The sequence below is a fragment of the Ochotona princeps genome, chromosome 2, assembly GCF_030435755.1.
Source record: "Ochotona princeps isolate mOchPri1 chromosome 2, mOchPri1.hap1, whole genome shotgun sequence".
NCBI lineage: Eukaryota > Metazoa > Chordata > Mammalia > Lagomorpha > Ochotonidae > Ochotona > Ochotona princeps.
In genome coordinates, this window is record NC_080833.1 from 125,580,533 (window position 1) to 125,603,372 (window position 22,840).

General features: G+C 45.0%; 1 protein-coding gene and 2 pseudogenes across 1 annotated transcript; 2 read left to right on the forward strand and 1 right to left on the reverse strand.

Moving 5' to 3' along the window:
- Positions 1–12,183: 12,183 nt before the first annotated feature.
- Positions 12,184–13,882, forward strand: LOC131479615 (parafibromin-like). Its single transcript, XM_058660970.1, has one exon. The coding sequence runs from the start codon at positions 12,216–12,218 to the stop codon at positions 13,809–13,811; it is 1,596 nt and encodes a 531-aa protein (XP_058516953.1). The 5' UTR covers positions 12,184–12,215; the 3' UTR covers positions 13,812–13,882.
- A 1,668-nt stretch (positions 13,883–15,550) lies between these two features.
- LOC131478218 (protein FAM50A-like) lies at positions 15,551–16,164 on the forward strand (annotated as a pseudogene).
- Positions 16,165–19,964: 3,800 nt separating this feature from the next.
- Positions 19,965–22,545, reverse strand: LOC101536644 (pre-mRNA-splicing factor SYF1-like; annotated as a pseudogene).
- Positions 22,546–22,840: the final 295 nt, after the last annotated feature.

The window sequence follows — 22,840 nt, forward strand, 5'->3', positions numbered from 1 at the left end:
CCTTGATGCAGTATTACAGTTCAAATTCCATCAAGATTCTTTCCTTGCAAACATATACCCAGCATAGAGTCCAGCTACTCATTGTCCAGATGGGTTGAACAGTTTGTTGGGGAGACCATTTCTGGTCCAAAGTCAGAGCTGGTAGAATATCATCACGGTCAATTAAGACTCTCAATATAACATTAACAGCAATTTGTAACATTATGGAATTGACAAGGTTTTGCGTAACCAGTATGTTAAAAAAAACAAAATAAAACAAACAAACAAACAAAAAAGCAAGTTCTTAACCACAACCTATGATTATCTCATTGACATTTCAATTTTAGTTCATACACAGGACCAGCTGCTATATACCTTAAAATGGCTATAAGGTACCATTCAGCTGTCTCGTGTCTATTTCATTTTAGTATTTAGCCATTTGTTGTGTTGAAGTATAATTTTGCTGATCTTGGCAGATTTTAGGATAATCTAGACTGGCTTGTAACTCTAACAAGACATTTGTCAGCAGTTAAGGTGCAGAACATTTTTTTTTTGGGGGGGGGTGTGCAGGAAAGTCCCCAACACCATGGTAAGGAGTGACTAATCTTTGTGTCCTACCCAGCGAGGCATTAGCCAATCCATGCCAGCTCTTTCCTGTCAGATTTCAAGCTCTACTTTTGGTTGTTTGTCTATTTATTTTAGGTTTTTTTAGTTTGTATGATTGTTTGCTATGAGGGGTTTTCAGAGCGATCCCAATGGTCATTGCGAGGGAGGGTGGGGGTCCAGAGGTGGAGCCAGGCTCGAACCAGAGAAAGCTCTCCTCCCTGGTCCAGAAGGACGTTTATTGTTCTTCTGTTTCTGCGGACCGCTCAGGGCTTCTGGTTGTCTTTCTGATGACGTTGGTTTCTGCACGGTAGTGTTTGGACTTCTTCCATCCCCTGCGGGAGCTCCGGTTAGGGGTGGGTGACCTCAGAGTACTCGGCCTCCAAGGGCATCCAATTCCCTGTGGCCTCCTTGGCAGTTGGGATATAGTCCTTGTTGCTCGTATTAACAGTTTGTGGTGAAGGTCTGGGAGTCTTCATGGTTGGGATCCAGGCTTTCTCCTTGCCATCTGCTCTACCCTGGAGTGCCCCCCTGCTCCACGCACATGACCTCCTGTTAAGAGGTTGTCAGGATCGCACCCGATTCCCCCCTCATGCATTGGTATAGTAGTTTTACTATTGTTTAGTGCTGCTTTGAGTCTGTTGTCTATGAATTACCAGATTTGATCATGATAGGCTATATTATACTTTTTCCTCACTCTTTTTATGGTCCTGAAAGATTTCCCTGCACTCCCCCCCATTACGGATTAACATAACGTATTGAGGGTATAGTAGGTTTTACAGTTTTTCGATGTATATCTTAAGTATTCTGACATTAATTGTTGGTTTATAGATTATATCGCATTATCTTATTGTATTGGATACAGGTTGTTAGAGATTGCAATAATATTACAATATATAGGTACTATCAGGTTGTCATCTTTTCATCTCAGATTAAGGCAAACATGTGGTATTTAACCTTTTGGGATTGGTTCATTTCTCTTAGCATGATGGATTCCAGTCGGGCCCATTTGTCCACAAAGAACTGCATTTCGTTTTTTTTAATAGCTGAGTAGTATTCCATAGAGTAGATGAACCATAGCTTCCTTATCCAGTCCTCTATTGATGGGCATTTTGGCTGCTTCCAGGTTTTTGCGATTGTAGATTGTGCTGCTATGAACATTGACGTGCATGTTGGTTTCTTGAGTAGGAGATGTTTTGGATATATCCCTAGGAGTGCTATTGCTGGATCATATGGCATGTTGATTTTCAGTTGTTTGAGTATTCGCCAAACTGATTCCCATAGAGGCTGTACAAATCTGCAGTCCCACCAGCAGTGGAGAAGGGTTCCCTTTTCCCCACATCCTCGCCAACAAGTGTTGGTGGTATTACGTATGTGTGCCATCCTTACTGGAGTTAGGTGGTACCTCAAGGTTGTCTTCATTTGGATTTCCCTTATTGCCAGGGAGCTTGAGCATTTTTTCATATGCTTGTTTGCCATTTGGGTTTGTTCCTTTGTGAAATGTCTGCCCATTTCCTGTGCCCATTTCTTGAGTGGCTTGTTTGTTTTGACATTTTGGTTGTTTCGTAGCTCTTCCTTGGACGCACATCTGGTTTGTTTCCATGTCTTTGCTATTGTAGATTGTGCTGCTGTAAATATAGGATTACAGATCCCCTTCTCACATGTAGATTTCACTCCTTTTGAGTATATTCCTAGGAGCGGGATAGCTATGTCATATGGCACGTTTATTTGCAATTTTCCAAGCACCCTCCATACTGATTTCCACAGTGGTTGTACTAGTCTAAATTCCCACAAGCAGTGAAGCAGGTTGCCTTTCTCTCCACATCCACGCCAACAGGTGTTGTTATTTGATTTCTGAATGTAGGCCAGTCTCACTGGAGTTAGGTGGTTCCTCAACGTGATTTCCATTTGTATCTGATGGCTAGGGAGCCTGAGCATCTTTTCATATGTCTGTTAGTCATTTGAACCTGTTCTTTTGAGAAATGTCTGTTCATTTCTTTTGCCCATTTTGTTACATGTTTTTTTTTTCTGTGCCTGGATTTCTGAATCTCTTTGCAAATCCTGAATATCAGTCCCCTATCACATGTGTAGTATGCAAAGATTTTCTGCCTTTCTGTTGGTTGCTTCTTCACTTTGTTAATTGTTTCCTTTGTTGTACAGAAGATTTTTAGTTTGATGTAGTCCCATTTGTTTGTTTTGGATTTGATTGCCTTTGTTTTAGGCGTCCTTTCTAAGAAGTCTTTCCCTATTTCTATATCTTAGAGTGTTCTTCCTATGTTTTCCTTTAATAGTTTGATGGTTTCTGGGACCTACTCCCAAATGATTCTAATGGATAACACCTTGCCCAAGACCAAGCTATGGTGTATAGATGTACTGATAATGGTCATTATTTTGTACAGCAGCAAAAATGGCTTCCACATTTTGATGTTGAACACAGAAATGAGGCAAACAACCTTTGTTTCTTTCACTATCATTGACTAAGGAGGACAATTGGCCTCCTGGCAGCAGGATATTGGCCATAGTGATGTTGGTCCCATAGGGAGGCTTTGCTTGCCACACAGCAACAATCCAGAATCGTATCCATGTCTTGGACAACCTTCTAGACAGTGGGAGCAAAATTAGCTACTTACGAAAGTCCTATTTCTCTAACAGTAATGGTCAAGGACAATGCGCTAGAATTAAACTACTTCCTGGCAGAGCAAGGAGTGGGGTGTGCAATATTACACATCTTGTGTACCTCATACCTGAGGACACAGAAATCAACTTAGAATACAATCTTGGTAATGGAGGGAAAAGTATTGTATGGAATGAAGGAAGAAGTATCCTTCCTATGATGACCTGGTGCCTGCCCCTGTTGGGTAAACAGACAATGTCACCTCTAATCCCAAAAGTATGTTATGAAGTTAAGAGAAAAGTCTGAGGCCAGGTCCAGGCCCTCAGCAAGGAAAAAGACATCAAAAGCTTATACAAATGCCAGAACTTGAGAGGCGAGCACTATGTAATGAGCATCTGGTGGTTATAGATTATAAAGTTGCTACCTATGTTCTAGACCCACCAAGAGAGAAAAGCCACAGCAAGTCCCAAGTTTTAAGCTGTGCACCACTAAAACCAAGGTCCAGTTTGAGCCTGCCAAAGTGAAACCATAAGCTAGTCCTGCTTGAGTAGACATCACCCAATTAGAATAAAGAAAGCCTTATTATCCCAGGACACTTATTGAAAATCAACATCTTGCTAAAGCAATTTACCTTGTCATCTCTGATAGGAAACTTTTGCCTTAATAAATGGTACACCTGCATTTATTTCCCAGTCTATGTATTGACTTAAGAACCCACAAACTTCACATATAACCATATTTTACCAGTTTTTCTCATGTGTTGCCTTTTCAAGAAAGTACCTTGGACCCTTCTACTTTACCCTCTAGACTATCATTTCTAAAAAAATGAATCTTGAGTCTGTTGCTCATACAATGCAATGTTTTTAGCCATGTGAGAGCTATGTCCACCTTTAACTAACATCTGTGATGTATCATGTCAACCCAGAATTCTGTATGATCTGTACCCTTGTTAGGGATGTGCTCAAGTACAATATCCCAACTTTCACCTCAGTGAAGGGGCCCCATGATTAAGTTTCCCTGTGAGGTATTGGAGACCATCCTCCTGGCATTTTATGCTTAAATGAAATCCCAACTGGTCATGTAACTGAGTAGTTTGGTCTTACAGTGAGCTCTGAAATTTGACTTTGGCAAGACTCCAGGTGGGGCATTGGATAGAGATTCTGCAAGCTACTTTTTTGAACAAGCTACATGCAATCTTGCCCTCACTTTTACTTATCTCCCAATCTAACTCATGCACATTTGCTTCAGGCCCTGGGAAACAAGTATACTTGTACTATTTCTAAACCTCCATGTTTGGGTACCTGATTCTGATGGACTGGATCAAGTCCAAGTCTCCTGAAGAATGTACCAGACACTTTAATTCGTCCCAGAGCCCCAGACTATAGCACAAACACCCAGGTTATAATTGTGATGCTGGAAACATCTTGAGGTATGAGATCAAGTTCATTGGAATGTCAATGAGCCCTTCATAAACACCAAAGATATTCCTAAACCAAACATACCGCTCAGTAATTTAGAATCCTGTCGGCATAGGCAGCAGTTATAAAATTAGCAGAGGAAGGGCCCGGTGGCACGGCCTAGTGGCTAAAGTCCTCACCTTCAAAGCCCCGGGATCCCATATGGGCCCTGGTTCTTATCCCAGCTGCTCCACTTCCCATCCAGCTCCCTGCTTGTGGCCTGGGAAAGCAGTTGAGGATGGTCCAAGGCATTGGGACACTGCACCCGCGTGGGAGGCCCGGAAGAGGTTCCTGGTTCCTGGCTTCAGATCGGCACGCATCAGCCTGTTGCGGCTCACTTGGGGAGTGAACCATCGGACGGAAGATCTTCCTCTCTGTCTCTCCTCCTCTGTGTATATCTGGCTGTAATAAAATGAATAAATCTTTAAAAAAAATTAGCAGAGGAAGCAAACTATATCCCAAGCACTACTGTTGCCATATCTCTATTCCAAAGTAGTTTTGTTAGTACAATGATTCACAAGTGCGAGAATGTGCCTCTCTGGATTGCTCTGTGGTGTGAAACATTTCACAGTTCATACTGTTTTAAAAAAAACTGCTTCAGTCCAGTAATCAGAAGCAATATTGATTTTGGTGCAGAGTGGCAGAATGGATAACAACTCCTCCAAGAAAATTCAGACAGGAATGTTTACACATAGAATTTACATTGTAAGACATGCAGCTATCGGTTGAGACCTACTATAAAGCACCAACCCGAGTAGTATTGAGCATACACATATAATGGAGTCATACACATAAAATGGCTGATAACCATTACTTAGAAGATATAGCCATGGCATACGGGTGCTATATGCACAAAGCTGCTACTTTCAATGGACTGTCTTGTGCTGCCTCTGTACGCTATCAAAATTAAGCCAAGCCCTCAGCATACCACTGTGTGAAGGAGGCCAACTTTCAGATAACATTTTCTTGCTATTGTAGAAAAGGCAGCGATTCCATCAGGAGCTAGGCTTTTCCTGGTGTAGCACTTGTTTCCTGTTAATACATCTTCCATGCTATTCTCTGGGGGTTCTTGCAGTGCTCAATCTACATAGAAAGAAGAATGTTATTTATGGACTGTGGTCACAGTCAAAGTGTACTGAGAGTATTGCTGATATCTGTTAGTCAAGCAATTCCTCTCCACACCAGGTATCTTCAGATACCATTCAGAATGCCAGAAAAGAGAAGTCTTCACTGCAGACACTACAACTTTGAACTTACCTTCTTGAGGCTCTATGTCAACAGGAATGTACAGATGACTATCTAGTAGGCTGCATGGTGATAGGATCCAAGAGGACATCATCAAAAGCACTTCCATCCCTTCAACCTGTTACTGAGTTATTGCACTCAACCTTATTGCTAGGTTAACTTACAATTCAAACAAAGATGTTGTGGTATTATTACATTAAAAGTGAGAAAGAACATGAATAGGGCTAATGTGGTCCACTTGAGTATGTCCTCATATCCTTGATCCATTGCAGCTGGCCCTAGGAGCAGACACCATTGTCTGAACACCTTGTGCAAACGTAATTTTCATGGACTTCAGATGAAGATTTTGTTCTCACCCATGAAGTATGGAGACTCAGGCCAGCTGTCCTTAGCCAAAACGAATGTATGGGTAGCTCAGGAGGAGTATCAGTTGTGACTCCTAGATCACCTTCAATGAGAGGAGACACCATTTGGTTTCTTGTTTTACTTGAAGTGAAGGCAAGTAAGATGTGGATTTCCATGCTTCATGGGCCTCAGAACAGACTGCGCTGACATGGGACAACTCCAGACACCACTAGAATTTCATAAGTTTCCATGTGCCATTTTCAACAATATTTCAGTATAGCTGGGCTATTAAGGTAGCCCTATGTGAGGTTCCCTATTTGGGGTTGTGGCCAATTAGACATCATTTATCTTGCCAAATTGCTCATATAACCCTAGTCCCTTCCTATGTAACATTTCTTTCCTTTGAAGTTAGGCCCACACTAAGGTCCAATTCTTCTTGTGGCTTCCTATAGTTCTCTACTTAGTTTTCCTCAGATGCCTTTTCTCCCTTCTCTAAATTCTAGAACAGTTAACTAGTCCCCTATTTTTTTTAAGGATTTATTCATTTTATTACAGCCAGATATACACAGAGGAGGAGAGACAGAGAGATAGATCTTCCGTAAAATGATTCACCCCCCAGGTGAGCCACAACGGGCTGGTGCACGCCAATCCGATGCCGGGAACCTGGAACCTCTTCCTGGTCTCCCACGTGGGTGCAGTGTCCCAATGCCTTGGGCCATCCTCAACTGCTTTTCCCAGGCCACAAGCAGGGAGCTGGATGGGAAGTGGAGCTGCCGGGATTAGAACTGGGGCCCATACGGGATCCTGGGGCTTTGAAGGTGAGGACTTTAGCCACTAGGCCACGCCGCCGGACTCATAGTTCCCTAATTTGCAGACACACCAACCATATGGAATCTGAAGCACCTGTTTAAGGCTGAGCTCAAGAATTACCTTGTCAGGGGGTACTTCTAAATGCTTAGAGTTTTTCCAGGCAATTCATAGTCAAGGATGAGTGTCTTGCCAGAGGGTAGGCAGGTCTGACTTATTTCATACAACAACTTTACCTCATCTTGATTGGATGGGCTTCTTTCACTCCTTGAATTTTACTCACCATCCTATTTTTCCTTGTGACTCATTTGTAACCCCAATTCATGTCTTCACCTGTGCTATCACACAACACTGACTTCTGTTCTCTTGATCTAGGATTAACTCATGAGGCTGTTGCATATAGCTATCTACTAGGTGGTTGTATGCTAACTTGCAACATGATGACTGCCATTTGAACATTGTGACATTCCCCTGATAGTCTGCTACAAGTTACTACTTAAGGGTGCCTACCATTTAGCTCAACTATTTAAAAGAAGTCCAAACATAGTGGCTAACCTCTCTGAACAATGCTTCTTTAATTAAGACCCTATATTCATAGATATCAAATGGGGAAATTAGCTGAGAAGGCAACATGGGCATGAAATTCTATGATGGTCTTGCCATGACTCTCTACAAGTCTGTTACAGAAACAACCTTTATACTCCATTTTAAGTCATGTATTCTTTGACAAATTCTCAGCCTCCACATTGTGTTACAGAAGAACAGCTTCCTAAAATCTTTGGTGATATTCCAACACGTCGTCACCATTAGGAACCTTCAACAAGAAAGGCTAAACATAGTACCATTGGCTAAGATTAAAGGACAATTCTTTGGCTTGCCAATAGAAGTCAAATACACAAACTCCAAGTACAAAGGCTGAAGAGGTTATGTTTTACCAACAGCAGCTTTCCATTTCTTTACTTTCCATACAGCTATTCTCAGTGTTGTACGGTGTCACCTGCCGCCAGTCACACTTTGGACTCAGGTTTCTAAGATTCTTTTTTCATGACCTGGTCTACAACAGTTTTTCTAGAATCATCGCTGGAAATCAGGTTAGCAACTTCTATGAGAACCCTCTTTGGCTTTAGTGGCTTGTCCACTCCCCTTGTCTACTTATTCAGTTAATTTCTGTAGGTAGGCAAATAGGATACAAGATAAACTATTGCCATCTAGACCCATGGCTGGGAATGACCAAGGAGAAATGTAGAAAAGATTACTGGAATTTCCCCCCTATAAAAGCAAAGGTGTTTGATTAGAGAGTGGAGGAATCACCTGACATCCTCAAGCTAGAAGCCTGGTGTATTTTTACTATGTGATATCTTCATGAGATATTTCTCACCAACAGGGATCTCACTGAGGATTCAAATGGGAAATGAGGAAGTCAAGTTATCCCTGTTTGCAGATGACACAATTGTATCTATGGGAGAACCAAAAGACCCAGACTTTGGAGCTCATGTCTTTTACAAGGGGGGTAGAATACAAAGATCCACGAAGAGAAATTGATGGGCTTAGTATGCACAAACAACCTATGGCTGAGAACAAACTTGTAATAATAGTCCCATGGAGAATCAAGATGGCAGAATAAGGTAAGGACACATTAAAACAGATGGAGAAACATTTAATCAGCATGAAACAGAGAGGTCACATTCCAGGAAATAGGACAGGACAGAACACCGGCAGAGGGGTAGCTGGAGACTGACAGACACAGGAAAGCAGCTAAAACAATGATGTTGTGTTGCAGGAACTGATACTCCAGCAGCATTCATCTAACAGCAATCTGAGCTCCACCAGCAGCCGGAACTCCACCAGCAACCAGGTGGAAAGGGATTTTAACTGGGAGCTTGGGAGATGAACCCAGAGAACTGTCTGTCATGCTGGTCTGTTTGATTTGACCAGGAGCAGAGATAGAACAGCAGATCCCAGATAGGCAGTGTGAGAACAGGGTGGATTTCGCAGCCCAATCATCCCCCTAGAGCCGAATTGCATGCCATTTTTATTAAGAAGTCAAAGGCAAGGGAAAGTACTGAGCATATGCTGAGCTGGGTGTGAACTCATTTCTGATACATTGAACTGCAGCAATGCAACATTTTACATGTTCCACCTGAGATAGGTCTGGCTAGTCCTCAGACCTGACAGCCAGCATATCAAGAACTCTAACAGTGGCACATCAGATGCTATTTTTCACACTGTGGCAATAGCTTTAGGACTGCAGGGGACAACAGTGAACTGCACATGTGCTGAGCTTGCAAGACCTCATTGAGGTCTGTGGATTGCACTGGTCCCACAGAAAAATAATGCCGACTGTGGCATTGCCTGTGTCAATATAGGTCCGAGTAGCACCCAGTGCTAATGGCCAACAAGATCCGGCAAGATCTGCACCATCAAAAACCTAGCTATATAGCACACCTTGTGTCTCTCTAATCCTGGGACCTGCTCCAAAGGGAAGTGGGAGAAAGGCTGCAGAGTCGACAGTGCAATCTCAGCATGATATCACAGGACATGGAGATTGGTGGGCCAGAAGCTGGGGCTATAGAGTTCTTTGTGGAAATCTCACATAAGAACCCAGACCTGGAACTTGCTGGAGAGATTGGCACAACTGACTACAAGCAAAGAGCTCTGTACCAACTGCAATAAGTAAAATTGAACTGTAGACCTGTGGGTGACATGGCTTAGAAACCTGCACCAAGGAGAAGAATCCGATAACTAGAAGTACAATGACCAAGAGCAAAAAAAGACACAAAGGCAACATCAATATTCCTGAAGACTCCCCTGCAAAGGAGCAAAACCCTATTCCAACCTCAAAGTTAACTGAGGAAGACATTGAGAAAATGGGGGACGCAGAATTTGGAAAACTCAATATAAAACTTCTGATAAACAATGAGAAGCACATAGAAGAGTTCAAAGAATTTAAGGAATATGTTACACAAGAAATAGCAGCAATAAAGCAAATCAAGGCTGATACATAAGAAATTAAGAACACAGCAGAGCAAAGTAAAAGTACAGTGGATAGTCTCCAAAATAGAAGGAAGCAAGCAGAAGAAAGAATCTTAGGATTGGAAGCTATTTCTTGTCACCAGTGGGAAGCAAACAAAAAAATGAAACAGAGAGGGATCAGGCCAAAAAAAGTATTCAAGAAGTAAAAAACACTATTATGAGTCCTAATATAAGAGTTATGGGAATCCCAGAAGGTGCAGAAAAACAAACTGGTTTTACAAATGTATTTAATGAAATAAGGGAAAATTTCCCTAATCTGGAGAAAGAATAGGGAAACAACATCCAAGAGGGGCACAGAACTCCCAACAGGCTTGAACAAAAGCGATCCTCACCAACACACATGATCATCAAGCTCCCTTCAATAAAACATAAGAAAAAGATACTTACATGTGCACGTGAAAATAATCAAATGACATACAAAGGAATTCCAATTAAACTCACAGAAGACGTCTCACAGGAAACTCCACAGTCAAGAAGAAAATGGAGTGACATATTCCAGATTTTAGAAGAAAAAAATTGTCGGACCAGGATAAAATATCTAGCAAAACCTTCTTTTGTTTTTGAAAATGAAATAAAATTCTTCCACAGTAAATAAAATTTAAAACAATTTTCTTCTTCCAAATCTGCCCTACAAATGATACTTCAAGATAGTCTCTTGACCGAAAAGAGGAATAGACCCAACAAAACCAGAAGACTATAAATCAATGAACAAACCATTTATAAAATGACAGGACAAAATTACCACTCATATTAATCCAGAATATAAATGGCTTAAGCTCAATCCAACATCATAGAATAGTCAACTGGATTAAAAATCAAAACCAAATTCTTTGTTGTCAAGAAGAGACACATTTCACCAACAAAAATCAGCAAAAACAATATCGCATGGGTTTTGATGTTTTCTGTTAGTTTCATCTCTTCAAAATATTTCTGCTAAAATTATTCAATGACTCACAGATCATGCAGAAGAATCATTTTTTTCAAGAAGGACTTTGATTTATTTACATTTCTTCAAACCTTAGCCATTCACCAGCATGTTATGTAATTCCACAGGGCTGTTAATTTCTTTTTATTTCCTGAAGTAGATTTTGTTTTGCGGCTTTTCAGTTAAGGGAATATAGAGCAGTTATGCATTGGAGACAGTTGTATATAGTAACATGTGATTTGAGTTCATGGCATTGCAACTTTCTATTTTTTTATCATCGATTTTGTATTGTGACTTTATTTAAGCAGATGTACAGCAACTGAAATGGACACTAATATATCCGGATGTGAGGTTATAATGTAGTATGCATATTTACTTCCAGAAAAAGATGGATTAACTATGAAAAGGGCTCATTGTATTTTGACAAGGGGATGTTGGACTCTCAACAATTTTCAATGCCCATAATGATGGACATTAGACAGTGCATGAAGAAATATACTTTAATAATGGTGTAGGAAAACTTGGGAGGGGGGGAAGGGGAACTGCAGGAGGCAATAAAGGTAATCCCAGAAGTTTAGCAAACAGTGCTTAGAAGGATAATAGTAGTAATAAATAAAAGCTGAAAAAGAACAGTCTCATTCAAGACAGGGAGTACCACCTTAGATACAGCGGAATAAAACCTAAACAAGGATGTGGAAGACCCAAGAATTATTCAACGTTTAAAGAGACACTAAAAGATGGAGACATGTACCATGTTCCAGGATCAGTAGAATCAAGACGGGAACATGGCCCTGTTACCAGAAGTCATACACAGATTGAATGTGATCCCACTCAATATCCACTAACTCTTGGCGTGGATGTGGGAAGAAAAGTATTCTACACTCTGCACTGCTGAGAGTGGAGTTAGGGTAAGTGCAGCTGTGGGAAATCACCCCAGGTCTCTTGCCTGCTACCTAGGGGGTGTGACCTAGAGCTTATCTGCCCTGAGGCATACCTTCCATCTCTGTAGAGGGACTGTGACCTCTGACATGATTGGAAGGTCAACGGGATTAGGCGTGCCTTTTAGCCAATCAAAGTGTCCTTATTGGGTGGAGGGACTACCTGAAAACGCCCTCCTACCCTCCCTTTGTGTAAGCCTTTATAAACCTTGAACTTGTGCTGAATAGACAGGACATTTCTGACCAACGGTGAGGGCGAGCTGGGGAAGATGGCGGACGTTCTCAGCGTCTTGAGACAGTACACCATCCAAAAGAAGGAGATCGTGGTCAAGGGGGACGAAGTCATCTTTGGGGAGTTCTCCTGGCCAAAGAACGTCAAGACCAACTATGTGGTGTGGGCGGCTGAGAAGAAAGACCAGCCGAGGGAGTACTACACGCTGGAATGCATCCTGTTCCTGCTGAGAAACGTGCACCTTTCTCATCCCGTTTATGTCCGCCGTGCAGCTGCTGAAAATATTCCTGTGGTTAAAAGACCGGACCGCAAAGATCTGCTTGGCTATCTCAACGGGGAAGCATCAACGTGCGCAAGTATTGACAGAAGCCTCCCCCTGGAGCTAGGTCTTCAGCAATCTGCTCGAGTCAAAAGAGCTGCAGATGAAGTTCTAGCAGAAGCCAAGAAACCGCGCCTTGAGAATGAAGAATGCATACGTCTGGATAGAGAGAGACTGGCTGCTCGTTTGGAGGGCCATAAGGAAGAGGTCGTACAGACTGAGCGGATTAGGTCTTTGTCTGAAGACATGACGGTGGAAAAAATTGCTGCAATCAAAGCCAAAATTATGGCTAAGAAACGAGCTACTATCAAGACCGACCTGAATGATGCTCTCACTGCCCTTAAGCAGAGGAGCTTTGTAGATGCTGAGGTAGATGTGACCCGAGAGATTGTCAGCAGGGAGAGAGTGTGGAGGACACGCAACACGATCTTACAGAGCACAGGAAAGACTTTTGCAAAGGATATTTTTGCAATTCTGCAGTCTGTGGAGGACCGAGAAGAAGGGCGGGCACCTGAACGCCGGCGACCAGCTCCAAATGCAGCCCCAGTGGATCCCACAGTGCGTTTGAAACAGCCTATCCTGGCCGCATACGACAGATACGATCAGGAGAGGTTCAAAGGAAAAGAAACGGAAGGCTTCAAAATCGACACTAGGGGCACCTACCACGGTATGCCACTGAAACTGTTAACGGAGGGTGCATCTGCCCACAAGACTCAGACACCTGCAGCACAGCCAGTACCAAGACCGCTTTCACAAGCAAGACCTCCCACGAATCAGAAGAAAGCTTCTCAAACTCCCATCATCATAATTCCTGCAGCTACCACGTCTTTGATAACCATGCTCAATGTAGAAGACCTTCTACAGGATTTCAAATTTGTCTCATCCGATGAAAAGAAGAAGCAGGGTTGTCAACGAGAACATGAAACTCTAATACAGAGAAGGAAAGAGCAAATGCAACCAGGTGGCACTGTAAGTAGTGTCACAGTACCTTACAAAGTACTAGATCAGCCCCTTAAACTTATGCCTCAAGATTGGGACCGGGTTGTGGCAGTGTTTGTGCAAGGTCCCGCTTGGCAGTTCAAAGGGTGGCCGTGGCTTTTGCCTGATGGATCACCAGTTGACATATTTGCCAGAATCAAAGCCTTCCATCTCAAGTATGAAGAAACTCGTCTAGATCCAAATGTTCAGAAATGGGACGTGACAGTGCTAGAACTCAGCCACCGTAAACGGCATTTGGATAGACTAATTTTCTTGAGGTTCTGGGACACACTGGATAGATACATGGTGAGCCATAAATCTCACTTGAGATTCTGAATTACTTGGTTCCCTCTTTTCTGGAAATCTGGATTCAGAAACACGGATATACGTTGCTGCAAAGACTGAGACTCAAGCTTTATGAATTTATCTGGAATCTGACCAATGAAGACGCTCACACATCGATCTTGCTATAGACTTTGTTTGATGCTTTGTGCTTCAAAGGGATGCTGCTTCTCATCCAGAGAAGCAAACTTTTGGCTTCCAGATATTTTGTAAATATTAGCCTTCTAGTCTGTAGTTGAAATTGCATATTTTGATAGAAGTATTTTTTTTTTCTCATTGGCTATATTAGCATCACTTAAGAGTTGTTTCTTTAGAAAGTAGAAGCCGGAATATAAAGGTTGTATACTTAGAGATTGCAATAAAGCTTTCAAAACCATCTTGCTTCTGATGTCTTTTATTATTTTTCTTCAAAGAGTAGCTATCTGAGTGGAGCCAAGTCTCCGATGTGTTTCTCCTTTTTTTTTTTTTTTAATTTGAAAGGCGGATATACAACGGGGTGAAGAGACAGAGAGGAAGATCTTCTGTCCATTGATTCACTCCCCAAGCTGCCCCAATGGCCGGAGCTAAGCTGAGTCGAAACCAGGAGACTGGAGCCTCTCCCAGGTCTCCCATGGGGGTGCAAGGTCCCAAAGCTTTGGGCCATCCTTGACTGCTTTCCCAGGCCACGGGCAGGGAGCTGGATGGGAAGTGGGGCGGCTGGGACATGATCCGGTGCCCATATGGGGTTCCAGCTCGTGCAAGGTGAGGACATTAGCCACTTCTGATTTCTTATTTCTCTGTTATTCTGTTAATGAAAATACTATAAAATCAATGGTGTATTTCCAAAAGCAAGCAAAGGAATGTGACTTGTTGTTGTTTTTGTTGTTGCTTTTTCCTGTAAATGGTGAAATGGTTAAGGACTATATTCTGCAAGAGTTTTGTGTAAAATCACTTGTTTTTTTCTTTCTTCTTCTTCTTTTTTTTTGATGATTTTTACACAGTTTATTAGGGCACAAAGGCTCAAGGGCTACAGGAAAGTGGGCAAGACTATTGTTTCCTCTCCACATTTTTTTTCCTGTATCTGGGGTAAAGGAGGAGGTAAAGGGAGAGGCCCCTACCCAGTCTTTCACCCATCCCAGGTCCCTGATGTGGGGCATGCTCCGAGGGTCCTGCTCAAGTGGTTTGGATAGTTCAACAGTTGTGAATTGCTGCCAGTCTCGCCATTGCAAGCACGATGAGGTCGCTGAAGAATCCTCTGATTGACATAGTCCATCTCAGAGTCTCCGTTTGCCCTGTTTTTCAGGGATTACCTGAAAATGCCCTCCTACCCTCCCTTTCTGTAAGCCTTTATAAGCCTTGAACTTGTGCTGAATGGACGGGACATTCCTCACGAGCTGGTCTCTGGTGGTTCACGATCGGTGACCTTGGAGCCTGTTGGCAGACTTAAACCCCAAGATGTAGCAACTATGGGAATCCATATTCAGAGTTGGACAAGTCAACATTGATCTACCACATGACCTGACTGTCCCACTCCTGGGCTTATATCCAAATGAAGTCAAATTTGCATGCCACAAAGCAACTTATATGTCTGTATTTGTAGTCCAGCCCCTGCTGCTGTTGTTGGCGAAGGAGGTAGCGAGAGCTGCTGCTGTTGCTGCGTGGCGGGCGCAGCGGCAGGGGAGCCATCACCATGGTCAGCAGGAACTCTACAGGCACTGCGGAGACCAGCCCGGGTTGCTGTCACTACCGCCGCCATGGCTCAGTACAAGGGCACTGCAAGCGAGGCAGGCTGTGCCATGCACCTGATGAAGACGCGAGAGAAGCAGCGTAACCAAATGGAACAGATGAAGCAGCGGACAGCAGCGGAAAACATAAAATCCAAGGGTGACAAGAAGTTCTATACACACTACGATGCCGTGGAGGTAGAGCTCAAGTCCAGCGCCGTGAGGAGCGATCCAAGCAGCTACAGCTGAAGCTGGACAAGCTGCGGGAGAAGGAGCACAAGGAGGCCAAGCGGAAGATCTCTGGTCTGTCCTTCACTCTGGAGCAAGAGCAGGGAGTCATATATGAGGAGGAGCCGGAAATGGAACGGGTCCCCACAAAGAGGAGGAAGTTAGGGAAGAATCCAGAGGTGCATATGAGCTTCTTGCCTGACCGAGAGCGTGAGGAACAGGAGAACCGGCTCCAGGAAGAGTTGCAACAGGAGTGGGAAGCCAAGCAGGCAAAGTTCTAGAGTGAGGAGATTGAAATCACTTTCGGTTCCTGGGATGGCTCTGGGCACCGGCACACAGTCAAGATGAAGAAGGGCGACACGATGCAGCAGTTGCTGCAGAGAGCCATTAAGCTCCCACCTGGAGGAGCTCGCTAGAGGATGCTGAGGCAAATCCACATCATAAAGCCATATTAGAATCTCATGTTTTAGGTAAAATCCATTTAAAGTGTATCTAAATTTGCTAGGAGAAAACCCAAGAGGTTGGCGCGGGTGATTGGTGATGAAAAAGTGGCTCCGTGGTTAATAGACTCAGGCCCAATTCTAACCAAGGAAGCTGGACTAATACACAGAGAAATGAAAGTGATCCCTAGTTTCTCTCATGTCAGAAATCCAATGGAATAGCTCTCATAGAAGATCGTCACCTTCTACATAAGGGATGAGTCAGATCCCCAAAATGACACCTGTGTCCCAAATTGTCATTTCAGAGCACAGGAGCTGCTCATTTGTGGAGTCAGATCTGTGCAACACCTACAAGAGGAGCAAGTGGAAGTCAGAGGAACCTGGATTCACATAACCTCTTGCTGGGATGAACAGAAATCCTCTGAGTCTCATTCTCAATTTCCGGATGAAAATATCATGTAACACTTAGGGAATGAAGCCTAACAACATTTTCCGATTAGCTCCACTTAACTCAAGGTCATTGCTTGGCTTGATGACTTGCTGGAACAAGGGATCATCCTTCTGTTTGTAACACTCCCTAGCCTGCTCAAAAACAGCCATAGCCTTTGGTGTTTCAGCCCTGGTCCTCCACTGGCATCCAGTGGTGAGAAATGGGAAGATAGAAATACCAGCTCAAGTCCAGCAGCACAAGAAACCCAAGCACTGACCCAGGAAGGTGGACCTCAGGCAGGTTGCATGACTCCCAAGAGAGCCCACAGTGAGGAGTGGAAGAAATGTGACTGCAAGCCCACTGTCAGCTGAAATCTGCAGAGATGGCGGTTTCCAATTCTAAGCAGGAAGATAGTGCCATTCATGATCAGATGCCAGGGCCAAGCTGTCTTCTCTTAGGTATCATGTTAAACAAGGCACCAAATCAGGGCCAAGGATTCATTCAAGTGGAACCCACTATTTTATAATCCAATTAGCATTTTCAAAGGTCTTGACAACTAGTGGCAGGTTTGTTCACCGAGCCTCCTTTCTGAAGCCCTGAGCCCCAGGTCTGTGTCCTTTCATTTGCTTTATTTGCATGGTCTAAGCTTTCTGTCTCCCACCTCCTGCTAAGTAAAAATGATTACACCTACTTGCTTGCTTTCCACAAAGGAGATAATCCAGGTCTAGCGGTCACTCCCTCCTGACAGAGAATGACAGGTGTCCCTGAGAAACAATCACAGTGCCCAGAGAGACAGAGAGCTTTATTTTGCTCCACCATTTGCCTGGCGCTGGATATCACAGTATATGAAAATGTTACAATGTACAGACTTCCTTTCTAGGAGCAATTTGAAAGAATTTCATCTTAGGGCCCACATGGTGGCTTATCAAGCTAATCCTTAGCCTGCAGTGCCAGCATCCTACAGGGGCACCACATAGGAGACCTGGAAGCACCTCCTGGCCCCTGACTTCTAATTGGCTCAGCTCTGACCTTACAGCCATTTGGAGAGTACACCAGCAATTGGAGGGACCCCTGCCCCCTCTCTTTCTTGCCTCTCTCTGTATATCTGCCTCCCTCTCAAATAAGAATGATTAAAAATGTTTAAAAATAATTCTCTTTTGGAAATATACAGGAAAAAATTACATAAAAACACCTCCCCAAATTCACAAAACTATCACATACTGACAATTTTCATTGAAGTCAATGAGAGTCAAAAACACCCACTGCGATGTGGGTGTAAATTGAGGTTTACAGGATTCACTAAACCACAGTTATTCTCACCTGGGGTCAAGTCTTTAATGCTATGTTTTCCCTGCTTATCAACAGCACCATTTGTACAAGCCTCATTTATGTTCCCTTTGACTACCCAGTACTGCCCTAGTATTAATGAAAGAGAATATTTGCTTTTCTAAACACAGTGTGAAGAGATTTGGTAATGAATGCTGACTCCCTTGGGAGCTCAACCTGGGCTCACTAAGCTGAATAGATGGTGCACACACCCAGGTGCAGAGCAAGTGAGTCACCAGCAGGTGGCGTGGGTTGGATCCATTTTCTAGATGGTCAGTGATTCCTGGTAATTCCACTTTCAACTCCCAGTGACTGACTGGAAGAGGTCTCCAAGTGCCCTTTAAGCCCCTCTGGTCACGATCAGAAGAATAAGGAAGATACTTTTTTCTAGCAAAAGCTAAACTTCTAAGGAATATTAAAATTGCAGAAGTCTCCTCTTTTTTTGCCCTTTCCATTGTCCTCTGTGTGCTCTGGCTGCAGACTCTTGGGTCCCTTAGAAACAGAACTGCTACCTCGCTGTGGCCTCTAACAAGATGATTCTGCCATCTTCAAGGGAAAAGCTTGTGTAACTTTGGGAAAAACATGGCAAGCCTCTGGGGCTGGTTTTCTGACAGCGCTAAAGTCAACATAATGAAATAACAAATGCTACTTTCTGTCCTGCTTTGCAGTGTGCATGCAGTACCTGCTGCTAAGGCAAGAAGGGATCCTGACTGGTCCTGCCCATTTTTTTTTAAATGTTGATGGCCTTTATATAGTTGACTATGGCTCAAAGGGTCAAGGGCTACAGGAAAGTGGATAAGGCTCTTGTTTTCACATTTCTTTCTTCCTTCTTGTATCTGGGGAAAGGGGAGAGACAAAGGGAGAAGCCACACCCACTGTCCCCGATGTGAGCCATTCTCTGAGAACACTGCTCAACTTGTTTCAATAGTTTGACTGTTCTGAATTGCTGCCAATTTTGCCATTCCAAGCACGGTGAAATCTCTTACACTGTCAGGCAGAGTCCACGTTAGCACCTCCACTTGCCCAGATTTTCGCTACCAACACTTGGCTGGAGTAGTTGATCCAGTTGTTCTATCCTCTGCTCTAGTAGCAGGTGTTATAAGTAGGCTCCAATGTACTATCATATCCTTCATGTCCACCTGCATTTGCTGTCCACTTCTGTGTCTGAGCCTCTGAAGAGGCTCAGCTTTACTCCATGCTCAGACCATGGAATGTGCAAATCTCATCCTGGTTGGGGTTCTGAGTTCAGTTTGATTGGGGCGAACCCCAAGGAAACTTTGTCTGAGATGATTCCAGACCAGATTCTTGTGTGAGCTTGCCAGTACAGGGTCTGGCACAGATCATTGCCTGAATCAGCCTCTACATATGCCGGTGGTTGCAATTTCTAGGTCAGTTTTATTTCCAGCCCTGCCTTCTACACAAACCAATGGATTTTGGTGCCAAGCCCGATCATGTCCACCACACGTTTGGCCCTCACACAACCCAGTGGGAGCTACAGCCTCTTCAGAGCAATCGGCAGTAACCCCCACCAAGCCAGAACCCTCTGACATGTTTCCCGTGCTTGCCAGTATGTGCAGCAGACTGGTCCAGTGTGTCCCGCATCCCATTCAGTTCTCACATGTCAATGGGCATTGAAGCCTAGTTCAACTCTGGTGCCATTTGGTGTGTAGGCCACATAAAACCAGGATTTGCTCCCCTCTGTGTCAGCCGTGGTCATGGCCAGTGCCCCAAGCATTGAGTCTAACCTGGTACTTCCAGCAGCTGCCATGCAGATGGAAGCTCCCTCCACCCAAGCCCTATGCCCCGCCCATTTTTGAGATGGAAATACTGCCAAGAAAGTGAATCCAAGATAAGCATTTGTGTCACTATGTGACACTGGAAAAGGTTATTTTATTCATACAAGCACTCATTTGTTCAATTCAGAGAAAGGGAAGAGGCTCCCACATACTGATTCAGTGCACAAGGGCCCACAAGTGGCAGGCATGGCCTGGGTTGAATGTGGAACCGGACCTCCATCCAGTCAGTGGGGACCCAAGTACTTGAGCCAGCTCTGCTGCCTCCTAGGCAGATTTGTGGTGTAGTTTTCCTTCAGGCTCCTGAACATGGCCACTGGGACACTCTGCTGCCGCAGCAGCACCTCACAGGGCTCCAGGTCCATCTCTTCATCTTCACCCAGCTGGATCTCCTCAGGGTTGTCCTGCTGGGCTGTCTCGGCCAGCTCCTCACAGGCAGCGTTGCTCCTCCCAAACAAGATCCTGCTCTGGGATCACTGGGACTTGTCCCGCTTAGCCTGGGCTACCAGCTGCCTGGCCCTCTGTTCCAGCAGCCTCATGTCATCCACACCACTCTGCCCTGGGGCCAGGTCAGACATGGTGCCTGTAGCACTGCCCAACACCTTGAGCATGTGGAAGGCCATGAAGTTGATCTGTGTATTGTAGATGGCCTCCACACTGCGGTGGACCTGCAGCATCTTGTGGATCATGTCCTCATTGCCGTGACATGCCTCGAACTCCTTCCAAGTCTTCCAGAAGGCACTGGTCAACCTTGGGTCACAGATTTGCGAGCAGAAGCTGTAGATGGAGTGGGCCTGGTCAATCTCCCTGAGCTTGCACTCCATCTCCGTGAACTGCAGGCACATCTCCGGGACATGCTTGTCTGACAGCACCTTGATGACCTTCTGGTAGATGCTGCAGGTACTCATGAACCTGTAGATCTCAGCCGCCCTCTTGATGTAGAGTTGGAGCATGTTGTGCAGGCTCAACAGCGAGGGTTGCGTGCTCATACATGGCCATGGCGTGCAAGGCCAGGCCCCACTCCTCCTCCAGCTGTGCATACAACAAGTAGAGTCTTGCAGTATTTGGAGGGCAGCCATCCAGCACCTGTTCAAAGAGGTCCCAGGTCTGCTCCAGCTTATTGCCCCCTTACCGAGTGATGAACTTGGCCAGGTAGGCGCTCCAGATATCGAACATGTTGGGCCACTCAAACAGTGAGATGCCACGCTCATAGGCCTTGAAGCTGTCCTCAAAGTACTTACGCTCCTCCAGGAACACGGCATAGTGGATAACCGTGAGGGGCATGGCGATTCTCAGGTCCAGAATGCTGTCATACACTGCCTTGGTGGACTGGAAGGTGCTCAGGCTCTCCTCCAGGTCGATGAGCATCGACCATAGCTTCAGGGACTAGTACACGCATCTCTGCAGGGTCTCTGAGCTGTTGAAGTAGTCAGCCGGGGGGGCAGGCAGTGCTGTGGCCTTCCTCAGCAGCCTCAGCGCCGCCTTCTAGTTCTCGTGCACAGCTCCAGCTCCCCACACTGGTCCCTCCCACTGGCCAGGTTGTCCACCTGCTTGAAGTTCACCTTCATGGCCTTCTCCAGGATTACACGGGCATCGTCCAGCTACCCACTGTCTTCATAAAACTTGGCAAATGCAACCTACAACGTGTAGGCCTTACCCATGGCCTAGAAGGGGTGCACTGTCTGCACGGCCTCCATGTATGTCTTGATGATCTCACCAGGATGGCCTTCATGCAGAGCCACGCGTTTATGCCACTCTTATACTTTATGCATGTTCTGGTGGATCAGAATGCTGTTGGGTAGCAGGGGCTGCCAGTCGATGAGCTGTTCAAAGCGGGCCAGGGGCAGCTCCAGGTGCATGTCCTCATCCTCCTTCTCACACCCCAGTTCCGAGGCTGCCTCCATCTTGGCAGAGATCAAGCTCTCCTCAAACTGGGCGTAGCTGTCAAAAACCTGTGTGAAGTTTCTCACAGTCATCACGGTCTTGATGGCCTCCTCGTACACTTTCCAAGCCTTCTCAAAGTGGCCGTTGCGGCTGTAGTAGCCAGCAAGTACTAGAGCTTGAGCTTGCCCAGGTGGTTGGTGAAGCAGGTGAGGCCCCAGCGGATGATGGCTTCCATGTAGAGGGAATGCACCTTGTTAGACTTCTGCAACATGAGGTCACACAGCTCGAACCACAGCTGGTACCTGGACTTGCCGGCCTTGGACACAAAGTGTTCATCATTGACCACGGTGGCCAGGCACTGTGCCTCCTCGTCCAGCCGATCACTGCCCTTGAGGTAGTCAATATATTCCTCAGCGTTCTCAGGTCTCACCTTGAAGAAGCACCTGTAGACTGGCATGGCTGTCTCAGGCAGAGGGTGTGAGCCCAGGAAACACAGGTACAGGGGCCAGAGGCGGCAGTGCTGTGTGATGCACAGGGCCGGCAGGGTGTGTTTGAAGGTGTGGTGGGTGCGTGTGATGCAGCCCTGGTCCATCAGGAGCTGGCAGTAATCCAGCCACAGTGGGGGCATCTTGTGCATGAATACTAAGACCCTCTCGTGACAGTTGTTGACATCCTCATAGGCGGGGTCTGTCACACAGCGGTGCTTCACCTGGGCACTCCACTCCTTTAGGTAACGAGACCAGAGCTTGTAGCTGCCAGGCAGCACATTGAGCGCCGGCTCATACAGCTGGTTGAGCCTGGGTTTGGAGACCCCCAGTTTGAACTTGATGTAGCAGAGCCAGGATTTGATGCAGTACTTGTTTTGTGTGATCTCCTTTCAAAGGGAAGATCCTCATCTGATGCGGATTTCCCCAGTTGCTGCATCTTGGGATTTTAAGTCTTCCAACAGGTCCCAAGGTCACTGGTCCTGATGCAATGGTATTCTTCTATTGAAGAACCACCAGAGAAAAGCTGGTGAGGATTGTCCTGTCTATTCAGCACAAGTTCAAGGTTTATAAAGGCTGATGGAAAGGGAGGGTAGGAGGGTGTTTTCAGGTAGTCCCTTCACCCAATAATGTCCCTGTGATTGGCTAAAAGGCACACCTAATCCTCTTGAACAAACAATCCTGTCAGAGGTCACAATTCCTATCAGGGTTGGAAGTTACAGTTTACCTGCAGA